This window comes from Thunnus albacares, chromosome 10 (genome assembly GCF_914725855.1).
Source record: "Thunnus albacares chromosome 10, fThuAlb1.1, whole genome shotgun sequence".
NCBI lineage: Eukaryota > Metazoa > Chordata > Actinopteri > Scombriformes > Scombridae > Thunnus > Thunnus albacares.
In genome coordinates this window covers 20,305,079-20,325,926 of record NC_058115.1, presented here as the reverse complement: position 1 = coordinate 20,325,926, position 20,848 = coordinate 20,305,079, and the positions used below count along the sequence as shown (strand labels likewise).

General features: G+C 36.9%; 2 protein-coding genes and 1 long non-coding RNA gene across 5 annotated transcripts; 1 reads left to right on the top strand and 2 right to left on the bottom strand.

The window, feature by feature from the left end:
• Window positions 1-158: 158 nt before the first annotated feature.
• pdzd11 (PDZ domain containing 11) lies at window positions 159-4,716 on the bottom strand. Of its 3 annotated transcripts, none has more exons than XM_044364047.1 (6): window positions 4,613-4,716; window positions 3,732-3,838; window positions 3,367-3,507; window positions 3,162-3,260; window positions 2,494-2,554; window positions 159-964 (listed from the first exon to the last, which is right to left on the bottom strand). In XM_044364047.1, the coding sequence occupies exons 2-6, from the start codon at window positions 3,822-3,824 to the stop codon at window positions 930-932; spliced, it is 429 nt and encodes a 142-aa protein (XP_044219982.1). In that variant the 5' UTR covers window positions 3,825-3,838; window positions 4,613-4,716; the 3' UTR covers window positions 159-929. The 3 variants fall into 3 exon arrangements, with proteins under 3 accessions (XP_044219982.1, XP_044219984.1, XP_044219983.1); XM_044364049.1 differs by lacking the exon at window positions 4,613-4,716 and adding an exon at window positions 4,398-4,603; XM_044364048.1 differs by lacking the exon at window positions 4,613-4,716 and adding an exon at window positions 4,279-4,348.
• Window positions 4,717-6,569: 1,853 nt separating this feature from the next.
• Window positions 6,570-19,819, top strand: gdpd2 (glycerophosphodiester phosphodiesterase domain containing 2). Its single transcript, XM_044363381.1, has 17 exons — window positions 6,570-6,649; window positions 6,874-7,046; window positions 9,472-9,709; window positions 10,515-10,618; window positions 10,783-10,876; window positions 11,013-11,072; window positions 11,193-11,291; window positions 11,392-11,485; window positions 12,371-12,516; window positions 13,029-13,111; window positions 15,868-16,027; window positions 16,181-16,387; window positions 16,481-16,629; window positions 18,107-18,254; window positions 18,385-18,467; window positions 18,567-18,595; window positions 19,276-19,819. The coding sequence occupies exons 3-17, from the start codon at window positions 9,623-9,625 to the stop codon at window positions 19,350-19,352; spliced, it is 1,620 nt and encodes a 539-aa protein (XP_044219316.1). The 5' UTR covers window positions 6,570-6,649; window positions 6,874-7,046; window positions 9,472-9,622; the 3' UTR covers window positions 19,353-19,819.
• LOC122990190 lies at window positions 16,721-19,429 on the bottom strand. Its single transcript, XR_006405283.1, has 3 exons — window positions 19,346-19,429; window positions 18,550-18,581; window positions 16,721-17,877 (listed from the first exon to the last, which is right to left on the bottom strand). It is a non-coding gene; the product is annotated as an uncharacterized LOC122990190 (long non-coding RNA).
• Window positions 19,820-20,848: the final 1,029 nt, after the last annotated feature.

Sequence of the window (20,848 nt, the reverse complement as noted above, 5' to 3'; positions counted from 1 at the left end):
ACTGTTATCGTGCATTTTAATCCCATGTTGGAAGTTTTCCTTGTCGACATTATGTCACCTTAAATTTGCAGTACATAAATTAATACAATATAATCCATAGTTCATCTCAGAAGCTATACATGCATGTAATGAATTCATCATATAAATCACAATGTATGAAAAAGTAACTTTTTTTTTTAAATGTGCTACTTGACAAGATCAGAGTGATGTTGGGCCCTTAAAAGCACTCATGGAAATGTATTTACATTACTGTGTATTTTTTACACAGTTAAGGACATTTAAAAACAGTATTTTCACAGTGATATTTAGTTGAAATTCTAACAGAAGTCTTGCACTTTTCATTTGCTCTTACAGTACGTAAGGCCCTGCTGTCTTTGTACCTTACAGTATGTGTCAGTGTGTACTGAAATCTAAGTCATATGTACATTTTATACACAATGTTCTACATATACAGAGAAATATGTCTCTACTTTATATCAGTGTCAAGTGCTACTCTGAACTTGTCTATCCAGTAGGTTCCAAAGGTCCCTACTGTATATGTCAAAGAAAAATCTAATAAGGGAAAAGTGAGTAAATGCTTTGTTAAATTATTCAGGGTCTATAAATGTTATACGTGACAAAAAATATATGTCGCTTCTATAATTTATCATATAATATGTCTGCAAAGCTTCTGCTTATAAATTCTGAATGCCAAGAACCTATAAAAAGGATTTTCTGTGAAACATCCTGATGGAGTAGCAATCATCGTGTATCACAGTAGATTAGAGCAGAAACTGAGTGTATAACATGAAGGACTGTGAATGAGTCTGTTAGTCATACATCAGTCATCTTGAAGCTGAGACAGAATGGAGGCCGGAGTCTGTGGGAGGAGGGTGATGACGGTGCAGTGATGTGTCAGTCCACCTCGCTCTCTCTGATAATGCTGCCGCCTAGTGTACAGTCCTCTCCTTCTGCCTTTGGTAGTCTGATGAAAGCACACAAATACAACAGCGTCACAATACCAAAAGAGATGTTATTATAGTCTGCTAGTCTACCAGTATGACTCAAAAGCCAGTTTCATTGTTGAAGGCATGCAGTAAGGTAAGGCAGATAGTTATCTTTGCTGCAGTACGTGGGTGCTCTAACTTGTTGGCATTTAAGCGCTGACAAGCTTTACATTCTTTTGGTTTGCTCCAACAAAGACAGATCTGTTCTTCACAGAAGCTTTTTTCTTTTCCACACCCTTCATCTTTTTATTGTCATTTTGGTAAGGCGTATGTATTGTGACGTTTCAAAAGGCACAGTCCACGGTCCAAATCCAAAACTGATTAGAATCTGCTATCACTCCCAAACGGGAACAAACATAGCCTCCAGGATGAATTACATTTTATCTTATCCTATTTTATTTTTTCTGACTTTCCTGCTGTTAAAGATTTGATTGCACGAGTAATGTTTGTATACAAAGCAAGAAAACAGGCCTATATTTTCATTCTATCACTTGAGTTGTTTTTTTGGTTTTTTTTTTTTACATATATTAGCACTTTATTATACAGTATATGTGGATTTATTTGCAATTTATGGTCAGGAAATACTATTTGGGCTTTTTGAAAACATATATAGAGTACAGAAAACTTAATAATAATAATGATGATGATAATAATAATAATAGTAAATAAAAAGGATGCTGCTGACATACGATGTACAGTACAAACAGAAAAGGGGCAGAAAAAGGAAAACAGTGACCCCAATAGCTCAAATACAAATTAAACATATCTTCCGACATGTATTATGTGTATTTTAAAGCAAATTATGCATACCTTATTACCATAATGAACATTTTTTTCCATAGTTACTGGATGTATCCTCTCAACATAAATGAAATCAGTCATTTGATTTTTTTTTTTTTTTTTTAAACATGGGCATCATTTCTGTAACCAAAATCTAAATGTAGTTTTTAGATCAGAAAGCCTTAAACAGTCCAGACCGTAAGCTACATTGTTTTTGTTCTTCAGGACATTTCATCTGAAACAAAAAAAAGGGATACTACATTCAAGTGTCAAGTCTCAGCTTTATAGAAAGAACTGTGTGGGAGATATAGCTCTTTTAACACGTGGTGCCCAAAGTTAAGGGATTCAAACGTAACCAGACACTCGGCTACCAAATGTTTCTTGAGCAGCTGTGTGTCGTTTCAACATTAGTTCACGCACAAAAGAACTCTCACATGGCTCAGAGTTGACAGTGTAACTGTCCAAATACTTACGGTCTGGACTGTATATTCACAATAAGTATAGATAGAAGTATTATTAGGCATTTTACCTAATAATACAAATTTAAAAACAGTATTCAGTAGTATTCCTATATGTACGAAATGATGCAACTACATAAATGGTCATTCATAGTTGCATTGTAAAGCAAAGCTATAGCAAATGTCAACTCTGGAGGCTGACAGACTATTTATATGACTTTCAGATTGCCATAATGCTTTTTAATAGCAATCTGTAAAACCAGACTTACTGTAAGGAAAGAAGCGAACCCTCATCAGGATTTCTCGTGCAGTTTTCAGAATCTCTACAGCCTAAAAAGAAAGAGGAAATAAACTTAATACAGTACATTAAAAAAGTTATTACTCATTAACAATTGATAGGACACAAATGTTGTCAGAAATACCACATCGGGATCACCTTAATGAGGTAATGTGATCTTTGCCCCTTCACAGGGAGATCAGATCAGCTATGACGCACCGACAAAGACTCGGTGGATGCCTGCTGTATTTTTGTATATTTAACATTGTTTGCATAATGATACTTCGATTTGTGTAACGGTGTCATAACCCAAAAGGACAAATATTTTTAGAGAGTAATCGGCCGTGACTTACAAAGAAAAATAATTTGCCAAACATATACATGTCATATCTTTTATAAATATACCTGTTGTACATCTCAGTTGAAAAGTTGTGTTTATAGTATCATATAAATATCCTCCACATTCTGGAGAGAAAATTATATCACATGTTTGTTGAAGCTGCACTCTGTTGTAGGTACACAGTGAAGATGTCATCAACAACTGATGTGAATTCAAATATATCTATTAACATGTGCACCCTCATTTCTCAATATCAATAACACTCCTCTATATAGATGTATACTGTATAATAATAACATGGAAGTACCACTCTGACTTACTCTTGAGTGTTCTATATCTTGGAAATCAACCTCATTCACAGAAAGAACCTGGTCTCCCTCCTGTAGCCCTGCTCTGTGGGCATCAGAGTCTGGGACCACCTGCCAACACACACACACACAGAAATCACAATGTGGAAATTTTTGAAAAGCACACAATTAGCGAATGAATGAAAACACACCAAACACCAGAGATACACACACACACCTTGGATATGAAGATTCCCAGCTGTGAGGCTTTGCCCCCGCGGATATTGAAGCCCAGCTGTGCTCCGGGAGGTTTCTTCAGTACAATTGTGCGAGGTAGGAACTGGGTGAGCTCATTGTTGTAGTCAGGGTGATGAACTCGCTGAAAATATCACACAGAAAAGTGTGATACTGTACCACTTCCAAAATGATGGCATCATGACACAGAGAGCTCAACTATTCTTGTGAGGAAGATTTAACAACCTGTATAAATTGGTGTTACGGGACATCACATACTGTTTTGCATCTTTGCAACTGGACGGTTCAGCAGAAAAGTTATGTTTGGCTTTGAAGCACACAGTGAGGCTCTAGTAGGATGTGACATACCTCTTGTGGAGGTATCCATGCTGGTGGGTTCTCATAAGAGGGGAGAAACACCACTGGGAGCTGGTAGTCATCATAAGGAATTTTCTGATCCATCGTTTATGAAACACCTAAAGAAAGAAAAGTATTAGTTAACCCCTAGCATCATTAGAAGAGCTGCAACAATTAGTCGGTTAACTGATTAGTTGACAACTATTAAATAAATCACCAACAACTTTGATGATCAATTATTGGTTTGAGCCATTTTTTTAAGAAAAGAAATGTCCAAATTCTCAGATTCCTGCTCCTCAAATGTGAATATTTTCTGGTTTCTTTAGTCTTTTACGATAATAAACTGAATATCTTCGAATTGTGGACAAAAACAAAGACTTGGTTTTTGTCCACAACTTAAGGTCTTAAGGTTTAGTTCACTACTTGTTGTTGTTCAGCTGAGGTAACTAATATTAATGAGTCCACATTATTACAAACTACATGCATATAACATTACTTACAGCAAAACGACCAAGGAGACTAAACATAACAATGTATGTTATGTTATCAGTTAACTTACTTCAATTGACAACTATTTCCAAAACAACCAACATAATGAAGATCCTGGGGCGAATGTAAATATACTGAAGGACATCTAGATCTAATAAAAATAATAAAATAAAGTGAATCATGTTTTACCTAACAGCTGTGGGTAACTGCCAGCTAATGCTACAGTTAGCTTAATAGCTAACTTCAGCTCTAATGGGACGAGCTCGCTTTGCTCCGTTAATCACATGATACAGAAAGACATAAATCACTACTATCATCTTCTGAGCTATAACGATGAAGATAAGGAGTAACCTCTAAAAGGAAAACGCAGAGTAGGTGTCATAAAAAACAACAAATAATCTCACCAAGCTAGCCAGAAAGCCAGCGACGAGCACTGCTTCTTGTGTTATAGTAAACAATGACTGTGATCCGGAGCTTTATCGCCACCTACTGTAATGGAGTGTGACCCATCTGCCACCACCTGTCTGAACATGATGTTTAAATCTTTCATAATTCCTCTTGAGGCCAAGTATTTTGTGTGTGTGTGTGTGTGTGTGTGTGTGTGTGTGTGTGTGTGTGTGTGTGTGTGTGTGTGTGTGTGTGTGTGTGTGTGTGTGTGAGAAACTATTTGCGTGCAAAGTGTTGTAAACTCTGCTACACGCTTACCAACTGTGCAGTGAAACAGTGTCTATTAGTGTCTGTTACAAAATAAACAAAACAAATCCAATAAAACCAGTTTTACTACTCAAGTATTACACACTGTGCCAGAAAACAGTCAACTAGACAGTGGTGAAAAGTAACCAAGTACATTTACTCAAGTACTGTACTTAAGGTCAATTTTGAGGTACTTGTACTTTACATGAGTATTTCCATTTGATGCTACTTTATACTTACACTTCATCACATTGCAGAGGGAAATATTGTACTTTCTACTCCACTACATTTATTTGACGCTTTAATTACTTTTCAGATGAAGATTTGACACAATGGATAATATAACAAGCTTTTATAACACAACACATGGTTCAAGATGAAACCAGTGGTTTCCAACCTTTTTGGCTTTTGACGTCTTACATAAAGCAGTGTGTAGTCGGGGTCACATTTCAGATGTCTATGAGTTGTTAACAGCTCCATCAAATAGTGATTTCTCCCTCTAAGCCTCTCACATGGTTTAATTTCCACAAATTTTCAAATGCTCCAATATTTCACCATAAATCAAAGATTACAGGAAAATTTCAAAAACTGAGAACAGATTTGTGATTCAGAGCTCGGTTTATTTTTCTTTCCTCTCCCATTGATCATTAGGCCTACTCATCTTCCTCTCAACCATAACTTACTAACCAACTGTATACAAAGTAGTTTAAACCAGCTCCACCTCCAGCAGCTACAGCAGGAAAATGTTGCTTACACATTGATGCTTTAGTATTAACAATCAAATGATTCAGTGGGGCCAGTGAGTGTGTAATTTCCCTATTTCCTCTTTTCTGTACATTTTTACACAAACAGTATTCGTTGTGCGTAACTGAGAGACCAGAATTGCGTAAACTGAGACGTAGGTAAGAATTCCTAGAAAAATAGTCATGGATCTTTATAGATCTAATTCATGCAACGTAAATGTACCTTGACAGTTCAGCTCACTATTCATGTCCTCTTACATATCTCATCACATTAACCACAAACACGTTCCTCTTCACAAAATGAAATAGAAAGTAGATCCAGAACCAAAATCAAGATTTCACATTCACGAAGACCATTCTTTTGGTATTTCTAACTTCACTTTTGCTTTTACATCTGCTACAATATCTCATTTACACATTTTTCCTACTTCAGCTGACAGCAGCAGACAGCTCAAGTTCTCTCAAGCTCTTTTAAATGACTATGAAAATCATTTTCGCAGAGCCTTGAGATGCGCTTGATCAGAGTAAAGCCTCACATGTGCGCTTTTGCTCTTGCGTGTGATGAAGTCAGAAGCGCACATTGATTTGACAAGTCTGCGTTGCTTCATCGAGGAATAATCCCTTTGATAAGAATTAAATCAGACCCTATGTTCACTGTGATGGAGCTTTACAAAACAGATTTCAAGTCTGTGCAAGCTTATTTTTTTACATTGAGAGACATGAAGAGAAACCTACTGCTGAAAGGCATGAAAAGAACACGCACGACACATCTAAAACTCTGTGGCAGCTATGATGTGATTCCTGGACTATTCAATGAGATATTTACAATACTACTGGCTGCATTGTTACTGTTACAATTTCCGCCCTATTTGTTTTATTATAATATCATAATAGCGTTTAAGTTTACTTCTCCACCAAAGTTTGTGCAGGTGCCAGCCCGTAATGAGCGTAACTACCACATCAAAGGCACGCGGTGGTGTTGGTGCGCTCGAGACTAAATCAAAAGTAAGCCCAGGTGTTATCTTCAATAAATGTGTTGTTTGTTTAAATCTCAGTTTAAGATATTATAGCTTCATCTTTGACCCTTTTTATGTATTTTGGTAAAAGTGACCTTGAGGAGCGAAATTATCCTCATAAGCTCAAGGCTATTTGTAGCTCTGTAGTTGTCCTACCTACTCGCTTCATGTTGTGAAGTACCTGAGCTGAACTTAATGGATCCTCCCTTTCAGTTCGGGTAACACCCCTTCACCCGCAGTCATTCATGTGGGACCATTCACATTCAGTCCACGGATCCGCAGAGTGGAAGGGATGACAGACGAAGAGAGTGTTTTTCCCAAGAAGCGTGTGAGTCTGTTTTTTCCACGTTGTCCACGGAGAATTTAACGACCGAGAGGGATTTATGGTGAGTAAATCTGCTTATGCACATATAGATAGATAGATAGATAGATAGATAGATAGATAGATAGATAGATAGATAGATAGATAGATACAGTTTAAGGTAGCCTATCCTATATAAAAGCATATGTTGTGCACCTCATCCTCATCCTATGGACCCTCTGATAAGTGATTAAATACATAATGGATTTTTGTCCCTTGGTGCAAAGGATTAAACTATTAATGGATGAATCATTGTGTACATGGACAACCTCACATTTGTTGCTTGACTGCACTGACAGTGACTGACATTAATGGTTTTGTAGTCAACCATGTGGTCACAAGGAATCCACACTAAAGCTTCTGATTGAATGTCTCTTCACATCATAACCGTTTGATTAATTTGTGTATTATTGAACATTGTTTCATTGGATAAAGGTTAGCTGTTTTGTTTTTTTTTATTTTTGTTTTTTATTTATTGAAGTGCTAAAGATTACAACTCCGTGTGGCACTCTTTGGCCATTTGAACATAATGACCACAGCAAGAAAAAAAGAAAATTGAAAAACAACTTGAGAAGCCAGTCAATTCAACAAAGTCCATCTCTGATCCTGTAAGAGATATACAGAGGATTTTTTTTTTTTCAAAAAAAGGAATATGACAAATAATGTTAAAACACTGTACACCTGTTGAGAACTGTTTTACATATTTAGCAGTGTTCCAGAAATCAAGATAAAATCACAAGACAGATAAAAATAAAAAGGAAATACCCGGACAGAACCAAAGCACATATTGCACATATAAAAGGCATGTGAGTGCCAGGCGATGCACATGATTTTACAGGCTCTATTTCCAAATTTTTTGTTGAAGTGTGAAAAAAATATCTTTGATCACAGCTGCTATGAGATTCAGAGCTTGTGAAATTGACTTACTAAGGTGTTTGTGTCTTTTTATGTCATGTCACTGTAAAAGATCTTTTGAAAATGATTTAAAAAATATTTCTGTTGTCATATTTCAGTGCATAAAAATATATTAGTTATTATTATTTGATTGGATATATTTGTCTCATTGGGTTTTTCTTTTTAATTTTTTAAAATTTATCATCAATTTTATTACCCACTACATTGTTGTGCCTAACTGGAGTTTACATAGCCAAACGAGCATAACATGATAACAGAATGTGGATGAACCAATTGGCAAGGTGTGTTTGTGTGTGTATCTTTTAATCTACTCAACAATGCAAGACATGACAGCGCCACCTCTGGCAACACCAGAGCAACAATAAGAGAATCATTAATAAATAAAAATGTTAAAAAGGGACTTGACTAGGACACTGTGGTTAGGCATTAAACCATAAAGAAGTATTTAATTGTTCCATGATCCTAGTGGGGACTTTTTTATTGCACTTCTTTTTGTCACCTTATCAGCAGTTGACATTCTGGTTGCTCACGTATTATGATTATTACTCAACATTCATCTCAGGTTTAAAACTTCCTGGTAAATGTTCCACTTGTTTATTGAAATAAGGTGTCTTGTGTTTCATGAAGGTGACATTTGGACGTGCCAGCCTGTCCAAGCACGCTCATGTTTTATGGTAATCTCCTATTTCTTTTTAAGAAACTCAGTCGTGCTTAATGGTAAGATGTCGTTTTGTCTGTCATACAGAGTGGTAAGTGATGGTTAGGTTTTATCTCGACTTGGCCTGCTTGATCTATTCAAAATTTATGCCCTAACCTTGAACTCACTTATTGCTTCTCATTTATAAACTTGTTGCCCTGAAGGGTTTGAACCATCGAAACAAAATGAACAATTCATGTGAAAAGATAGCTGGCAAGACTCCAAGTCAAATCAAGTCAAACAAGAAAACAGTTGGTCGTATTGCCTTTTCACAATGGAAACCCAGATTGCTCAATGTGTCTTTTCGGTGGGTGACAAATAATATGTTTAATTTCCCACGTCCAATGGACTGAAACCCGTTGCAGCTGTAAAACGATATGTCCCAACCTGTTTACTAAATTCCTACTGCAGCCCATTCCCAGGCTGCTGCTTATTATCATGGAAATGTAGCAAACCAGAGTTACACTCCAATCATCATCCATGTCCAGAGAGCTCGGTTGCACTCAGCTAGTTAGTAAACTGTTTGTTCTTACAAGGACATTTTAGTCTCTCCACCCCCTCTATGTGCATGGATGTGCCTGTCACTGCGTCTGTTTGCGCAGCAAAGGCTCAAACTGTGACTTCACTCTCACGCCAGTCTGTGCACTTCTCTCAATACCCCATGGTGCTGGCCATTGTAAGTGCTCCCAGTGGTTATACCCCCTTTGCACACAGGCTCTATTGATGGTGTTATTGAGCAGGGATTGCCTTAATACCCAAAGAAACCCCCTTTTTCCCTCTCCCTCCATTTGCTCTCTGTCACAGTCATCCCTTTTTTTTTTTCTCCTGCACTCCATAGGTTGAGAGCAGTGAATGAGGTCAGCTCCTCAGTATCCAGAGATAGTGTTATCCGGGCTTCCTCCATCCTTCTTCTGGCTACGTGTATCAGGTATCCAGACTGCACAGAACAGGATCTGCATTCCTTACACAGTGAATGAGGAGAAGAGGGGATGTCGCAAGACAATAGTTGCTGCCTAGTTTGCAGCAGGGGCTTGTATAGCTGCCACTGGAACAAGTCAAGTACAAATAAGAGAAAAGTAAGTGTTTTGGGAGCATATTTTCATATATGTCACAAACTGAATATGTGTGTATGTAAATAGAAATATATGTATATGATAAATAGTACATTCAGATAAGTCATAGATGTTGTAAAAGTTTAATTTTCTTCTTTACTGCACTGTAGTATGTGATAATCTGATCCAAATTACTTTATAGATTTCAGATAACCGCAGTATAACCTTTACAAATCCCTTTAATCAGGGATTAACATTCCACCAGGCTGAATTCAGTAATATAAAATATTGCCTATGACCTATACAAATCCCCTTCTTTAAATTCATTTTAAAATAAAGTGAATACCTTTGTTTTGGGAAAACATTTTATGGAAAGAAAACATGAAGTGATGATTAAAATGCTAAATATGCATTTACGTTCCAAGAATAATAAGCAAACTCACAGGCCCTAACAGGCTTGTTATGGACTTATCTGGAACAGGATTACAAAGAGGGGGGAGGATGGTGGCGGCTTGTCATTTGGTACAAGAAACGAGAATATAGTGGATGGTGGAGGTGTGTTGTTGATGGTGAAAGAAAATGAAGGGGCTGTTTGTGTTAAAATGTCACGACACATTGCACAGAGCGAAACAGACTAAGAAAAAATGTTGGAATTTTGGCATTGTCTTCTCAGATCAAGTTCACCCTGGAAGAACACTCATACATACTTTCACTCACACATACTTTCACTCACACATGGAATATTCAAGATTTTTATCACTATTTTACTCATAAAAGCATGAAAGCGTAAAAACTGAAAGCAAATTATACTCCACCTGTTCTTTTCTAGTATGCATGCTGTTGGTTCTCAGTTGTCACTGTGGTCTCCCTGCTTTCCTTATGCTGGATGTACATTTGTCTGGTTACTTTTAATGACCGAGAAGATGTTAACTGGTGAGTTAACACACAAACACACACACACACACACACTCATTGCCCACATTGTGGCTAGCACAAAAGCCCAGAATCCTCTCTTTTCTTTCTTTTTCTTTTGTTTCTTTTTTTTGGTGACCTTTATTCCGCTAACCCTGTTGTGCCCTCTATTGTTCTTTTATCAGGGAGGGCTTCGCAAAACTGAAACGGTGGGTGAACTGGTTCATGGTAGTGATCATCATTTCCGCAGTGTTAACCAGCTACTGCGTTCTGCTGCTGGTGAGAATATAATAATTTGCAATTTAACAGTTATGATGTGATGAGTAACTGCAGGACATCATACAGACATCATTGGCTGTTTATTTTTCCAGTCTTAAATTATGGTTGCAATTTCATTCAACACTGTTCATTACAGGTCTTTGCACTGATCCAAGTTGCTTTGAGAGAACCACTCAACTTACATTTGCTGCATAAGGTATTGTAAATATTTATCTGTTCAACTCTTTTCCAAAACCTCATCATCATATTGAGGTTAAATTTCTTACCACATTCTCACCACATGTAATTTTTGGGTTTTTGGGGTTTTTTTCCACAGATCTTGTTATTTTTTGGTGTGCTATTCATTTCTTTTGGAGTTGTAGGAATCAGTCTGAAGTGGCGACAAGAATGGCCAATTGTTCCTCTCTCACTCCAGGTACAATAAGGATAATAGTTTAGTACATGGGAATGATAATCACGTGTTTTTGTGCATGGCTCTGATTGTGTTTTTGATGTGCATGTCGACCTCTTGGCAGGCCACAGCTCCTTTCTTGCAGTTTGGAGCCGTCGGAGCTTTGACCCTGCTGAGCTCGTTTGTCTTCCAGGGCTTCCACATGGCCAAGGACAAATGTATGTCTCACATTAACATCATTCAAAAAGTCAAGTCAAGTCAAGTTTTATTTATATAGCGCCAAATCACAGAACAAGAGAAATTATCTCAGGGCATTTTGACATAGAGCAGGTCTAGACTCTTTTACAGAGACCCAACATTCCCACATTAGCAAGAACTTGGCGACAGCAGCAAGGAAGAACTCCCATTTAAAAGCACACACTGGCATGAGTCACAAGCAATTAAAAAACTGCATACAGACACAACTTTTTCCCAGACAGAAACATCATCACTTGCTTGCCAAAACTTAAAAGACTCAACTTTGAGAATGAGGAAACTGTTTCTGCAAGATAAGATAAAGATTAACTATCTTGAGCTAATGCTATAGGTTGAAGTACAGAGTGAATAAAAATAAATAAAGGATTAAAGGTAGAGATATGAAATGAAAAAAGAACATCTTAATGATGCTAATTAAATGTTTGTCAGCTAAGGCTATGGCTCCTACAATTTACAGTAAATTACAAAATTAGAGACAAATTCACCAGCACCACCAATCTTCTTGTGTCTTGTGTTATGTTTAGGATGTGTTGCAATAATACAGCATGTTGTTGAGGATCTGTTCTCAAACCCTCTAAATTATAGCACACTAGAGTTTGTGCGCTCTGCAGAAATGTTGCATGTTGCCTGAAACAATGTTGTGAAATATTCATGTGTCAATTCCTCCAAGGGAAAAAGGCATACAAAAGAAGGATACAAATATTTGGAAATCACTTTTGATGCTTATGATACTCCCACAGTATAAATAATACTCATAAGGGAGTTCTGTACAAACCCTCTGTTCAGACTCAAAGCAATGTAAATAACCAAAGACTATTATCTTATTGTTCAACTCTTGTTTCCACCAGACTCGAAGTTCCTGATTGCAGTGGTGTTTGTTGTGGTGTCAGCAGCCATCTTCCTGTGTCCGTTGCTTATTGATTCACCTTGTCTGATAAAACTGCAGGAATTACCTGAAAAGCCAAAGCTTGTTGGCCACCGAGGTGCACCGATGGTGAGCATCCTGTTTACTTTGTCAACACCCTAAAGACACAAATAGTCCATGTTTCATGTTGTCATTAGTACACTTTTGGAAAAAGCTGTCACAGTTGAGGCATAGCAATTCTAATTCAGGTTTGTTGTTAATTTAGTCAAGTTATTATCATTTAACTTTTAAGTGACCCAAACAGAAAATGTGTCTACGATCCATGCAAATATCATCATCTTCTGTAATTCAAAACAAATTATACAGTATATTCCATCATATGCACTATATGACTTTGCATTTTCATGTGTTCACATTGCAGCAAACACTCTATGCCTGGCTCAGGTGTGAACATGTCCAGTCATGTGAGGGCCCCATATGCTGTGTTGCTCTTGCTTCTTGTTAGTTTGCTTTGCTCCTGGGTCACCAATAGGCTCAATTTAACACTCTGTATGGGGTTGTGTGTGTTCACACAGCTTTGGGGTAGTTTATGAGTTTAAGCACATGAGTGTGTCTCACCCATCTGTCCTCACTGTGTTCAGCTGGCCCCGGAGAACACCATGATGTCATTCAATAGGAGCATAGCGTGCGGCGTGACAGCCTTTGAGACAGACGTGCAGCTCAGGTACAGTGAAAATGGGTTCATGTTTAAGAGGAGTTTTTTGTGTCTGAATTGTAATACCAAAGCATATGTATAAAGTTTTTTAAGGGGAAATAACGATGATTTCTACTGTTCCATAACACATAATTGCTACTATCAATATACTACCATCTTGTCATCAATGCTCTTACCCACTAAGGTCAATAAGGGTCATAAATTACTTAAAGGTATCCTGTGGAATTTTTGACCACTAATAGCGCTATAGACCAATGTTTTTAAGAGTGGGTGCCCGTTTTGTTAGTATCTCGTGCACACACACGAGGATGCCCATGCATACATGCGCACCAACAGGTAACAGATACAGAGTCCTGCCAATGGTCTTACGCTGTTCAACTGATCAACAGTTGGTGGCAGTTATGCTAAATAATCCAGCAAAGCTCAAACAAAGGCAGTAAAGAAGAAGACTGTTGAATGAATGCAAACATAACTTTTGTTTGTTTATGTAACGGGGGACTATATCAACCTCACAGTTTATAATGCCCCCGTTCCTTTTCTTTTATATGGCTGATAATAGTGACAGCCTACAATCTCTGCGTTGTGTTGTGATGATGATGGTGGACTAACAGCTGACAGTTAGTACTTGATTTGATTTATTGATTGGGACGGTGTGCAGTTTTAAATATTAAAGATGCACTGTACCGGAGTTAGCTCAAAGCTCATTTGCATCCGTAGTCCCCCACAATCTAAACATACCACAGCACAACAACAAACAGTACAAAGCAAAAAAACAAAACAAAACAAAAAACAAAAAAAAAACACACAGAACACACCATACAAAACACAAAATACAAAGCTACACACAACAGCACATCACATACACCCACAATGTCAATCAGAAACTAACAACACAAGTAGACTCAGTGGTCACACAGGTGATTGGTCTTTAGTAATGTTTTTAGTTTGGCCTTGAATGTACTGATAGAACTACAGTTCTTCATATAAACAGGTAGGGCATTCCACTGAGTTGTGGCTTTCACAAAGAAAGCTGACTGCCCAAATGCAGTGCAACAAAATGGTATGGTACAATCTTGTATAGAGGATCTAATAGAACTTACTGAGCCTGTGTACACAAAGTCACTTAGTGGAGGAGGGGCCAAACCATTTAAAATTTTATAAACTAGGCACAAATTTGAGAATGATCTAAAATTGTCAAAGCTCAGTAAAAAATTGTATTTCTCCAGTACCCTACAGTGATGGAAACGTTAACTCCAACAAAGACACACAGTCAGCTCCGATGTCGATTCAATGATGATTGTTTATTGCTTACAAGCACTTCGGGATCTGGGGGATACAAGCTTGGTCTCAGTAAAACTATTTAAAATAAATAAAATCATAATCAAAGGAAACTTACAATACTAATAAATGATTTCTGTGATTTTTTGTTAATAACTGTTAAATAACAAATTACATGGCCAACGGTCTAACCTTAACCAGGATCAAAGACTTACCATATTACAAATTACATAAAAGACACTATTGATACAGATGAATCAGTACACATAGATAATCACTCTGAATGTCAATATAGTTATAATTAGTAATTCATTCTCTCTCAGATCAGCTATACATTAATATTTACAGGTTTCCATTCAACAGTCACACACTCACCTGGGGGATACAAGCCCGATCTGACTTGTTCCCCCGGTGATGGGCTTTATAGCTGCATCGTTACCTTGGATACTGTGTGGGCAGGTATTAAATATGTAATATAAGATAACAGCATAAAAATATGAAAACAACACAAATATGTACACCTTACAACTATTAAATAAAGGTAAAATTACTCACAAAATTATATCCTATATTACAAGATTTTGCTATTAGACATAGTGACCATTTAAAGCTCAAATGATGTACTTAATGTAACATGCAAGAGGCATATGTTACATTTACAAAAAACTCCACAGGGTACCTTTAATGTACATTTGAAGGATAACACTGTAGATTTTTTTTTTTTTTGTCAACAAATCTTGTGTGCAGAGCCACACCAGCAATGAACTCATCCTACTTACAAGTATTGTGTGTTCATCCAAAGCCTGATATGTCTTATTCCCCTATACCGTAGACTTTGTTTTTGTCCAAAAACAATTAAAAAACACATCAGTGAGTCAAACCACTGCACTAGGTGACATGTTCATTTGCCCTGAAGACTAAGGTTATGGTAGTTTGTTTAGAAATTGCTTCAAAGACTAATAATAAAAAAAAAATCAAACACACACATTCACACAAGAAATAAAAATAATAGGACAGAAAAGAAATAAAAAAATTGAAAAACCAGCTACACACACTCAGGTAAGAAATTGGCTACCCAGTGCAGCGGTGCGGCTTATTTATGTAACGACTCAGAACCTCAGAACCCAGAAGCACGATACCAGAGACAGGAGCAGAGTCCAAAATACTTTAATCAGTCCAAAAAAAACGAGCAGGGTCACAAACCAGGCAGACAACTCCAAGGAACTAAGGCAATACTCAAGACGGTGAACCCGTGACAATTTACGTGTTTTTAATAGTTTTTGAACAACAACAGAGGTCTATGGCACAGAGGAATAGAACATATGTGCTTTTGGATAGACACACAATACTTTGCAGTTCATTGTTGGTTTGGCTCCGCACATGAGATTTGTTGACAATAAGAAAAATATAATCACCAGCCTTATGCTTTAAATTGCAATTGTTTTGTCTTCACATATGTTAATTTTTACTGTTTTTTTCTAACCTAGTAAAGACAGAATTCCCTTCCTGATGCATGACCATTCCTCTGGGTTCTTGAGGAGAACGACAAACGTTAAAGAGATGTTCCCTGATAGAGAATTTAGCCACAGCACCAACCTGACCTGGGAAGAATTACAGAGTCTGAATGCAGGTGAATGGTTCCTAAAGGTGAGGGCTTGATTTAAATGTTTACATACTTGCACATGAAGCTGTATCACACAGTTCTACAGTACTACAAGATGTATTATCTGACTTCTTTTAACATCATATGTTCTAACTAATGACAAAATGACATCCTGTCCTAACCTCTGTGATATCCAGACAGATCCTTTCCATTCAGTGTCCCAACTCTCAAAAGAGGAGAGGGAAATAGCAAGGAATCAGACGATACCTTCCTTACTTCAGCTCCTCAACCTTGCCAAGCAGCACAATATTTCAGTGATATTTGACCTACGTTGTTCCAACCCAGAAAATGATACAATAGACACAGTCAGCACCATCTTGGAGTCTGGCATTGACCAAAGTCTGGTAAGTCTATTGTTAATTTCTTCAGTGGAATTTGATAGACATATTTCATGATTCTGCAAAGTTTATTAAGGTAATGGATTTTCCTTTTAATAGGTCCTCTGGCTTCCTCCAAAACAAAGAGAGTATGTAAATATGACGGCTCCAGGCTTCATCCAGATCTATGATAATGTAAGGGATATGCTTAAGGAAGGAGGGAACCACCTGAATGTGAAGTACAGCAAGTTGACTACATCAAAAATCAGGCAAAAAAAACAAACAAACACACAAACAAACAAAATACACCCATATTATATTGTATGTAGTGGTGCCAGGGGGCAAGCACAGTAGTGAGTTAATTAGGAGTGTATCTGTAACATGCTGAGACACAGTGCTGGCACTGAATATAGAGACGAAGGATCGGCCTCCAGGGAATGACATTCAAATAATGTTCCAACCCGGGAGTGTCGTTTAATTGTCGAGCAAACCAGCCTTAAAAACATGCTAAAGAATGAAATGCAGTGTAGAAACATGTTATGGTAAAATATGGTGGCCCTGAGGTGCAAAATTGTTTTGTGAAATGTTGTGTTTTGCACCTCGGGGCTACTGTAATAAAGTGCTGAAGTGCTAACTGAAGACACTGCATGTGGACTGTTGCCTTTGGTTTATGACACAGGTGTGTTTTCCTCATCACCTGCTTAAAACTAATCACTTGACAGCACAAACTGACACTGTTTGCACATGAACATACATAATAAATCCATATATCCATAGCTATCCATTCCATGTATGCATACAGTCAAAAGATGTATTACATGAAGATCTAAAGATGTATTTATTTTTCTAATTATTTATATTTTATTGATTTTGCAATTTAAACAAACAGAAAAAATCTCTCATGCATAAGTTAGTTAGTTAGTTAGTTATTGTGTCATGCACATATAAATGCCCAGAGCCATATGGACATACAAGACACCAAAATATAGTTGCAGCAGTGAAACATTAATCAAACACAGACAAGAATAAAACTTCTCGCTTTACATTTCAAACAAAGAACTTTGTCTTCTTTACAAATAAAATCAGCCACACAAAAGGCTCCCTTCCTGACACACAGCTCAAGTTTCTTATAATCATTCATCCAGAAAAACTCCTCAGAAATTAAGGACATTTTACTGAATAGTGCAGCCTTTAAGTCATCATACAATGAGCAATAAAACAGAATCAGTCTCTTCTTCAGTCTCACCTAAGTCACACAGCAAACAGAGCATTTTCTCTTCAGGGAGACCAGTAAACCTGCCTGTTTCTATAGCTAATGGTAATTTACCTGAACATAACTGTGCACACAGAGATCTTTGACTTTTGGATAAATTCTGCTTCACAGAAGGCTTCACACTGTAGTTGTTTGTCCTCAGACAATATGTTCTTAATTTAAGTTTGTACCAAACATCAACAGACTATCTTTCTTTGTACATCAGGAATGTTTCCACTGGGCATCATGAATATTACATTGTAACCTGTTTTGGAAAATAAAAAGAGAATCAATCATACAATATGTATACATACCTGCATACATATGTGCACCTACTAACAGATACACACACACATAGATACAAACAATACTAATACCAATAAACAATATTATAAATGATATTGAATCACTGTGATAAATGATTCCTGTCTTCCAATATTATATACTACTCATTTCCTACTTCTTCTATGTTCTGTTTCAAATGTATCTAACAGGGAACTTCGGAGCAAAAACATAACAGTGAACCTATGGGTGGTTAATGAGCGTTGGCTGTTCTCTCTGCTGTGGTGCGCGGGAGCCAGCTCTGTTACCACCAACTCCTGCCACCTCCTACAAGACATGAACCGGCCTGACTGGACTATGGTGAGCAACAAGTATAGCTGCACAGACATAATCCCATCGGTTAAAGCGTATATTTGTACTGGAGGTTGGAGGAGTGTTTCCCAACATATGTGACACACCTTGACCCTGAGGGCATGTCTGTGTGTTTCAGGAACGTCTTAAATACCAAATATTATGGATTACAGTGGACATTGTATCTATTCTGATGATGACTGCACTCTACGTCTTTCAGTGGTAAAGGGAGATGATGTTTCTTATACATATTTGTGTCATATTCAAAATATCTGTGAAAGTTATTATAAAATGACTCATCCACCTCACTGTCTCTGCCAGGAAAACACGCTGTTCCTGTCACAGAAAAGGTAACATAAGTTAGATTTTAATATGTTAAAATTGAGGCTGCAACTAAAGATTGTCATTATTGTTCTGCGCATTATTTTCTTAATTAATCAATTAATTGTTAAGTCTGTAAAAATGTCAGAAAATAGTGAAAAATTCTCAGCAAAATTTCCTGAAGTCCTACAGTAAGGCATCTTCAAATTGCTTATTTTGTCTTTTTCACAGTTAACTGTAAATATAGAGAAAAGAAAAGAAAGAAAAGATTTAAGAAGCTGTAGATTCAGGGAATGTTTTGAAAAATAACTTCAGTGATTAATCAATTATTAAAATAGTTTCAGATTAATTTTCTGTTGATCTACTAACCAATTAACCAAATAATTGTTTCAGCTCTACTTAACATATTGTCAATAATCATACTAAAATAAGACATTATTAACATTTGGGTGTTGCATGCAGTATTCCAGATAAAAGCTCACACAGTTAATGGGTGGGTTTGCATACATCTTATATATGTGACTTTCTAATGGAGAAATGGGTAAAGTGGTGAAAAAACCTATGAGAATATACCCTTTATTTACAAGAACAACACATCAGAGAATGTTTTAATAGAACGTCAAGTAAATGTTTTAAGTAAAACTGAAATTGAAAGTGTCAAAATGGATCCCTTCATTTGTTCTCATACCTTTGTTGTCTTTTTAAACAGGGTCAAGGAAACACAACAACAACAATATTTCCGCATGGAATGAGAAGGAACTGTCCCCCTTCTTACCCACCGTGTAGTTCAGCTGACTCCAGCAGCGGATGTTTCTGCCTCGGTATTGATAAATATCCTTGTCTGCACTGCCAGAACAGTTTGGACCTGGATCAGGAGGAAAGCACGTTGATGTGAATTACCATAAACTGCATTGTGAAGCCATGAAAATGAGAATGTTTACAGATATTATAAGATATGAATCAAATATCAGCACCGTGCCACTGGATGGCGGTTTTAGTATTTTTTTACTGGGTATACCTATTTTTTTAACAGGGTCTTTCATGTTTGATCATTCTTCCGTTGCTACTGAAAATATGAAGCTTTTGTCTGATTTTATAACCGCCACATGCACTGAATTTCCACTCAGCACTTTATGTCATTGTGTTGTAGTTGCTTTGATTTGTTTCAAAACTTTTCTTTTTTTCATGGTGTCATTACTGCAGGAAAGATGTGTATATAACTAGAGCCCAAAACACTAAAAGTATTTTCTATACTCTTGTGTGTCTGTGTATATATCTACTGCTGCATGAAGACTAATTTTTGGAAAACTGGGGTCTTGTGATAATGTATCAATGCCATGTGGGAATGAAAACTCCCAGAAAAATCTGATTTCTGTGGAACACTGTTCAGGTGAATACAAGCAACATATACAGTACTCTTTCTTTAGGCACTTTAGATGTTTAAATTCTTTTTTTAGTATTATTTTTATTGGCATTTAACAAACAACAAGTACATAACAAAACAAATCCCCACCCAACTCACACCCAACCCTTCTTGATATCCTTTTGTGGTTAGAAAAAACAAAACAAAACAAGACAAATTTAAAGACAATTGAACATGACAGTACACTTTATTCAAAGAGAGCTACACCTACAGTAATAATCCTATAACAAAGAAGACTATACTTATCCAGAGGTGTAACCTATTAGATGTTTAGATTCATATCCATAATACTGTCAGGGAGGCATCTGATTGGTCCCAAATTCATTCTGCAGCATGACAATGACCCCAAAACAGCCAGCCAGAGCCATAAAGATCTATATTCAGTGACAAGAGGAACAAAGAGTCCTGCAGCAGATTATATAGTCCCCACAGAGCCCTGATCTCAACATCATGGAGTCAGTCTGGGATTACATGAAGAGACAGAAGCACTGAGACGCCTAAATCCACAGAAGAACTGTGACAAGTTCTCCAAGACGCTTTGAATAACCAACCTGCCAAATATCTTGAAAAACTGTGCAGGTGTACTGAGAAGAACTGGTGAGTGTGGTCCATAGACTGTGGTGTGGTCACACCAAATTGGTTTGGTTTGATTTCATTTAGGTGTCTCCTGTTTAATGAACTTTGTATGAAGTTAATTAATGAATAAAAACTATTCATGGTATTATTTTTCAAAGCATCCTCACTTTATTTTTAATGTCTAAAACCTTTGCACAGTACTGAACATTAGAAAAGTTTTACTTGTTTATTTGTCTATTTATGTAATAACTCAGCATTTATTTTCAAACGTATTTGATGCACC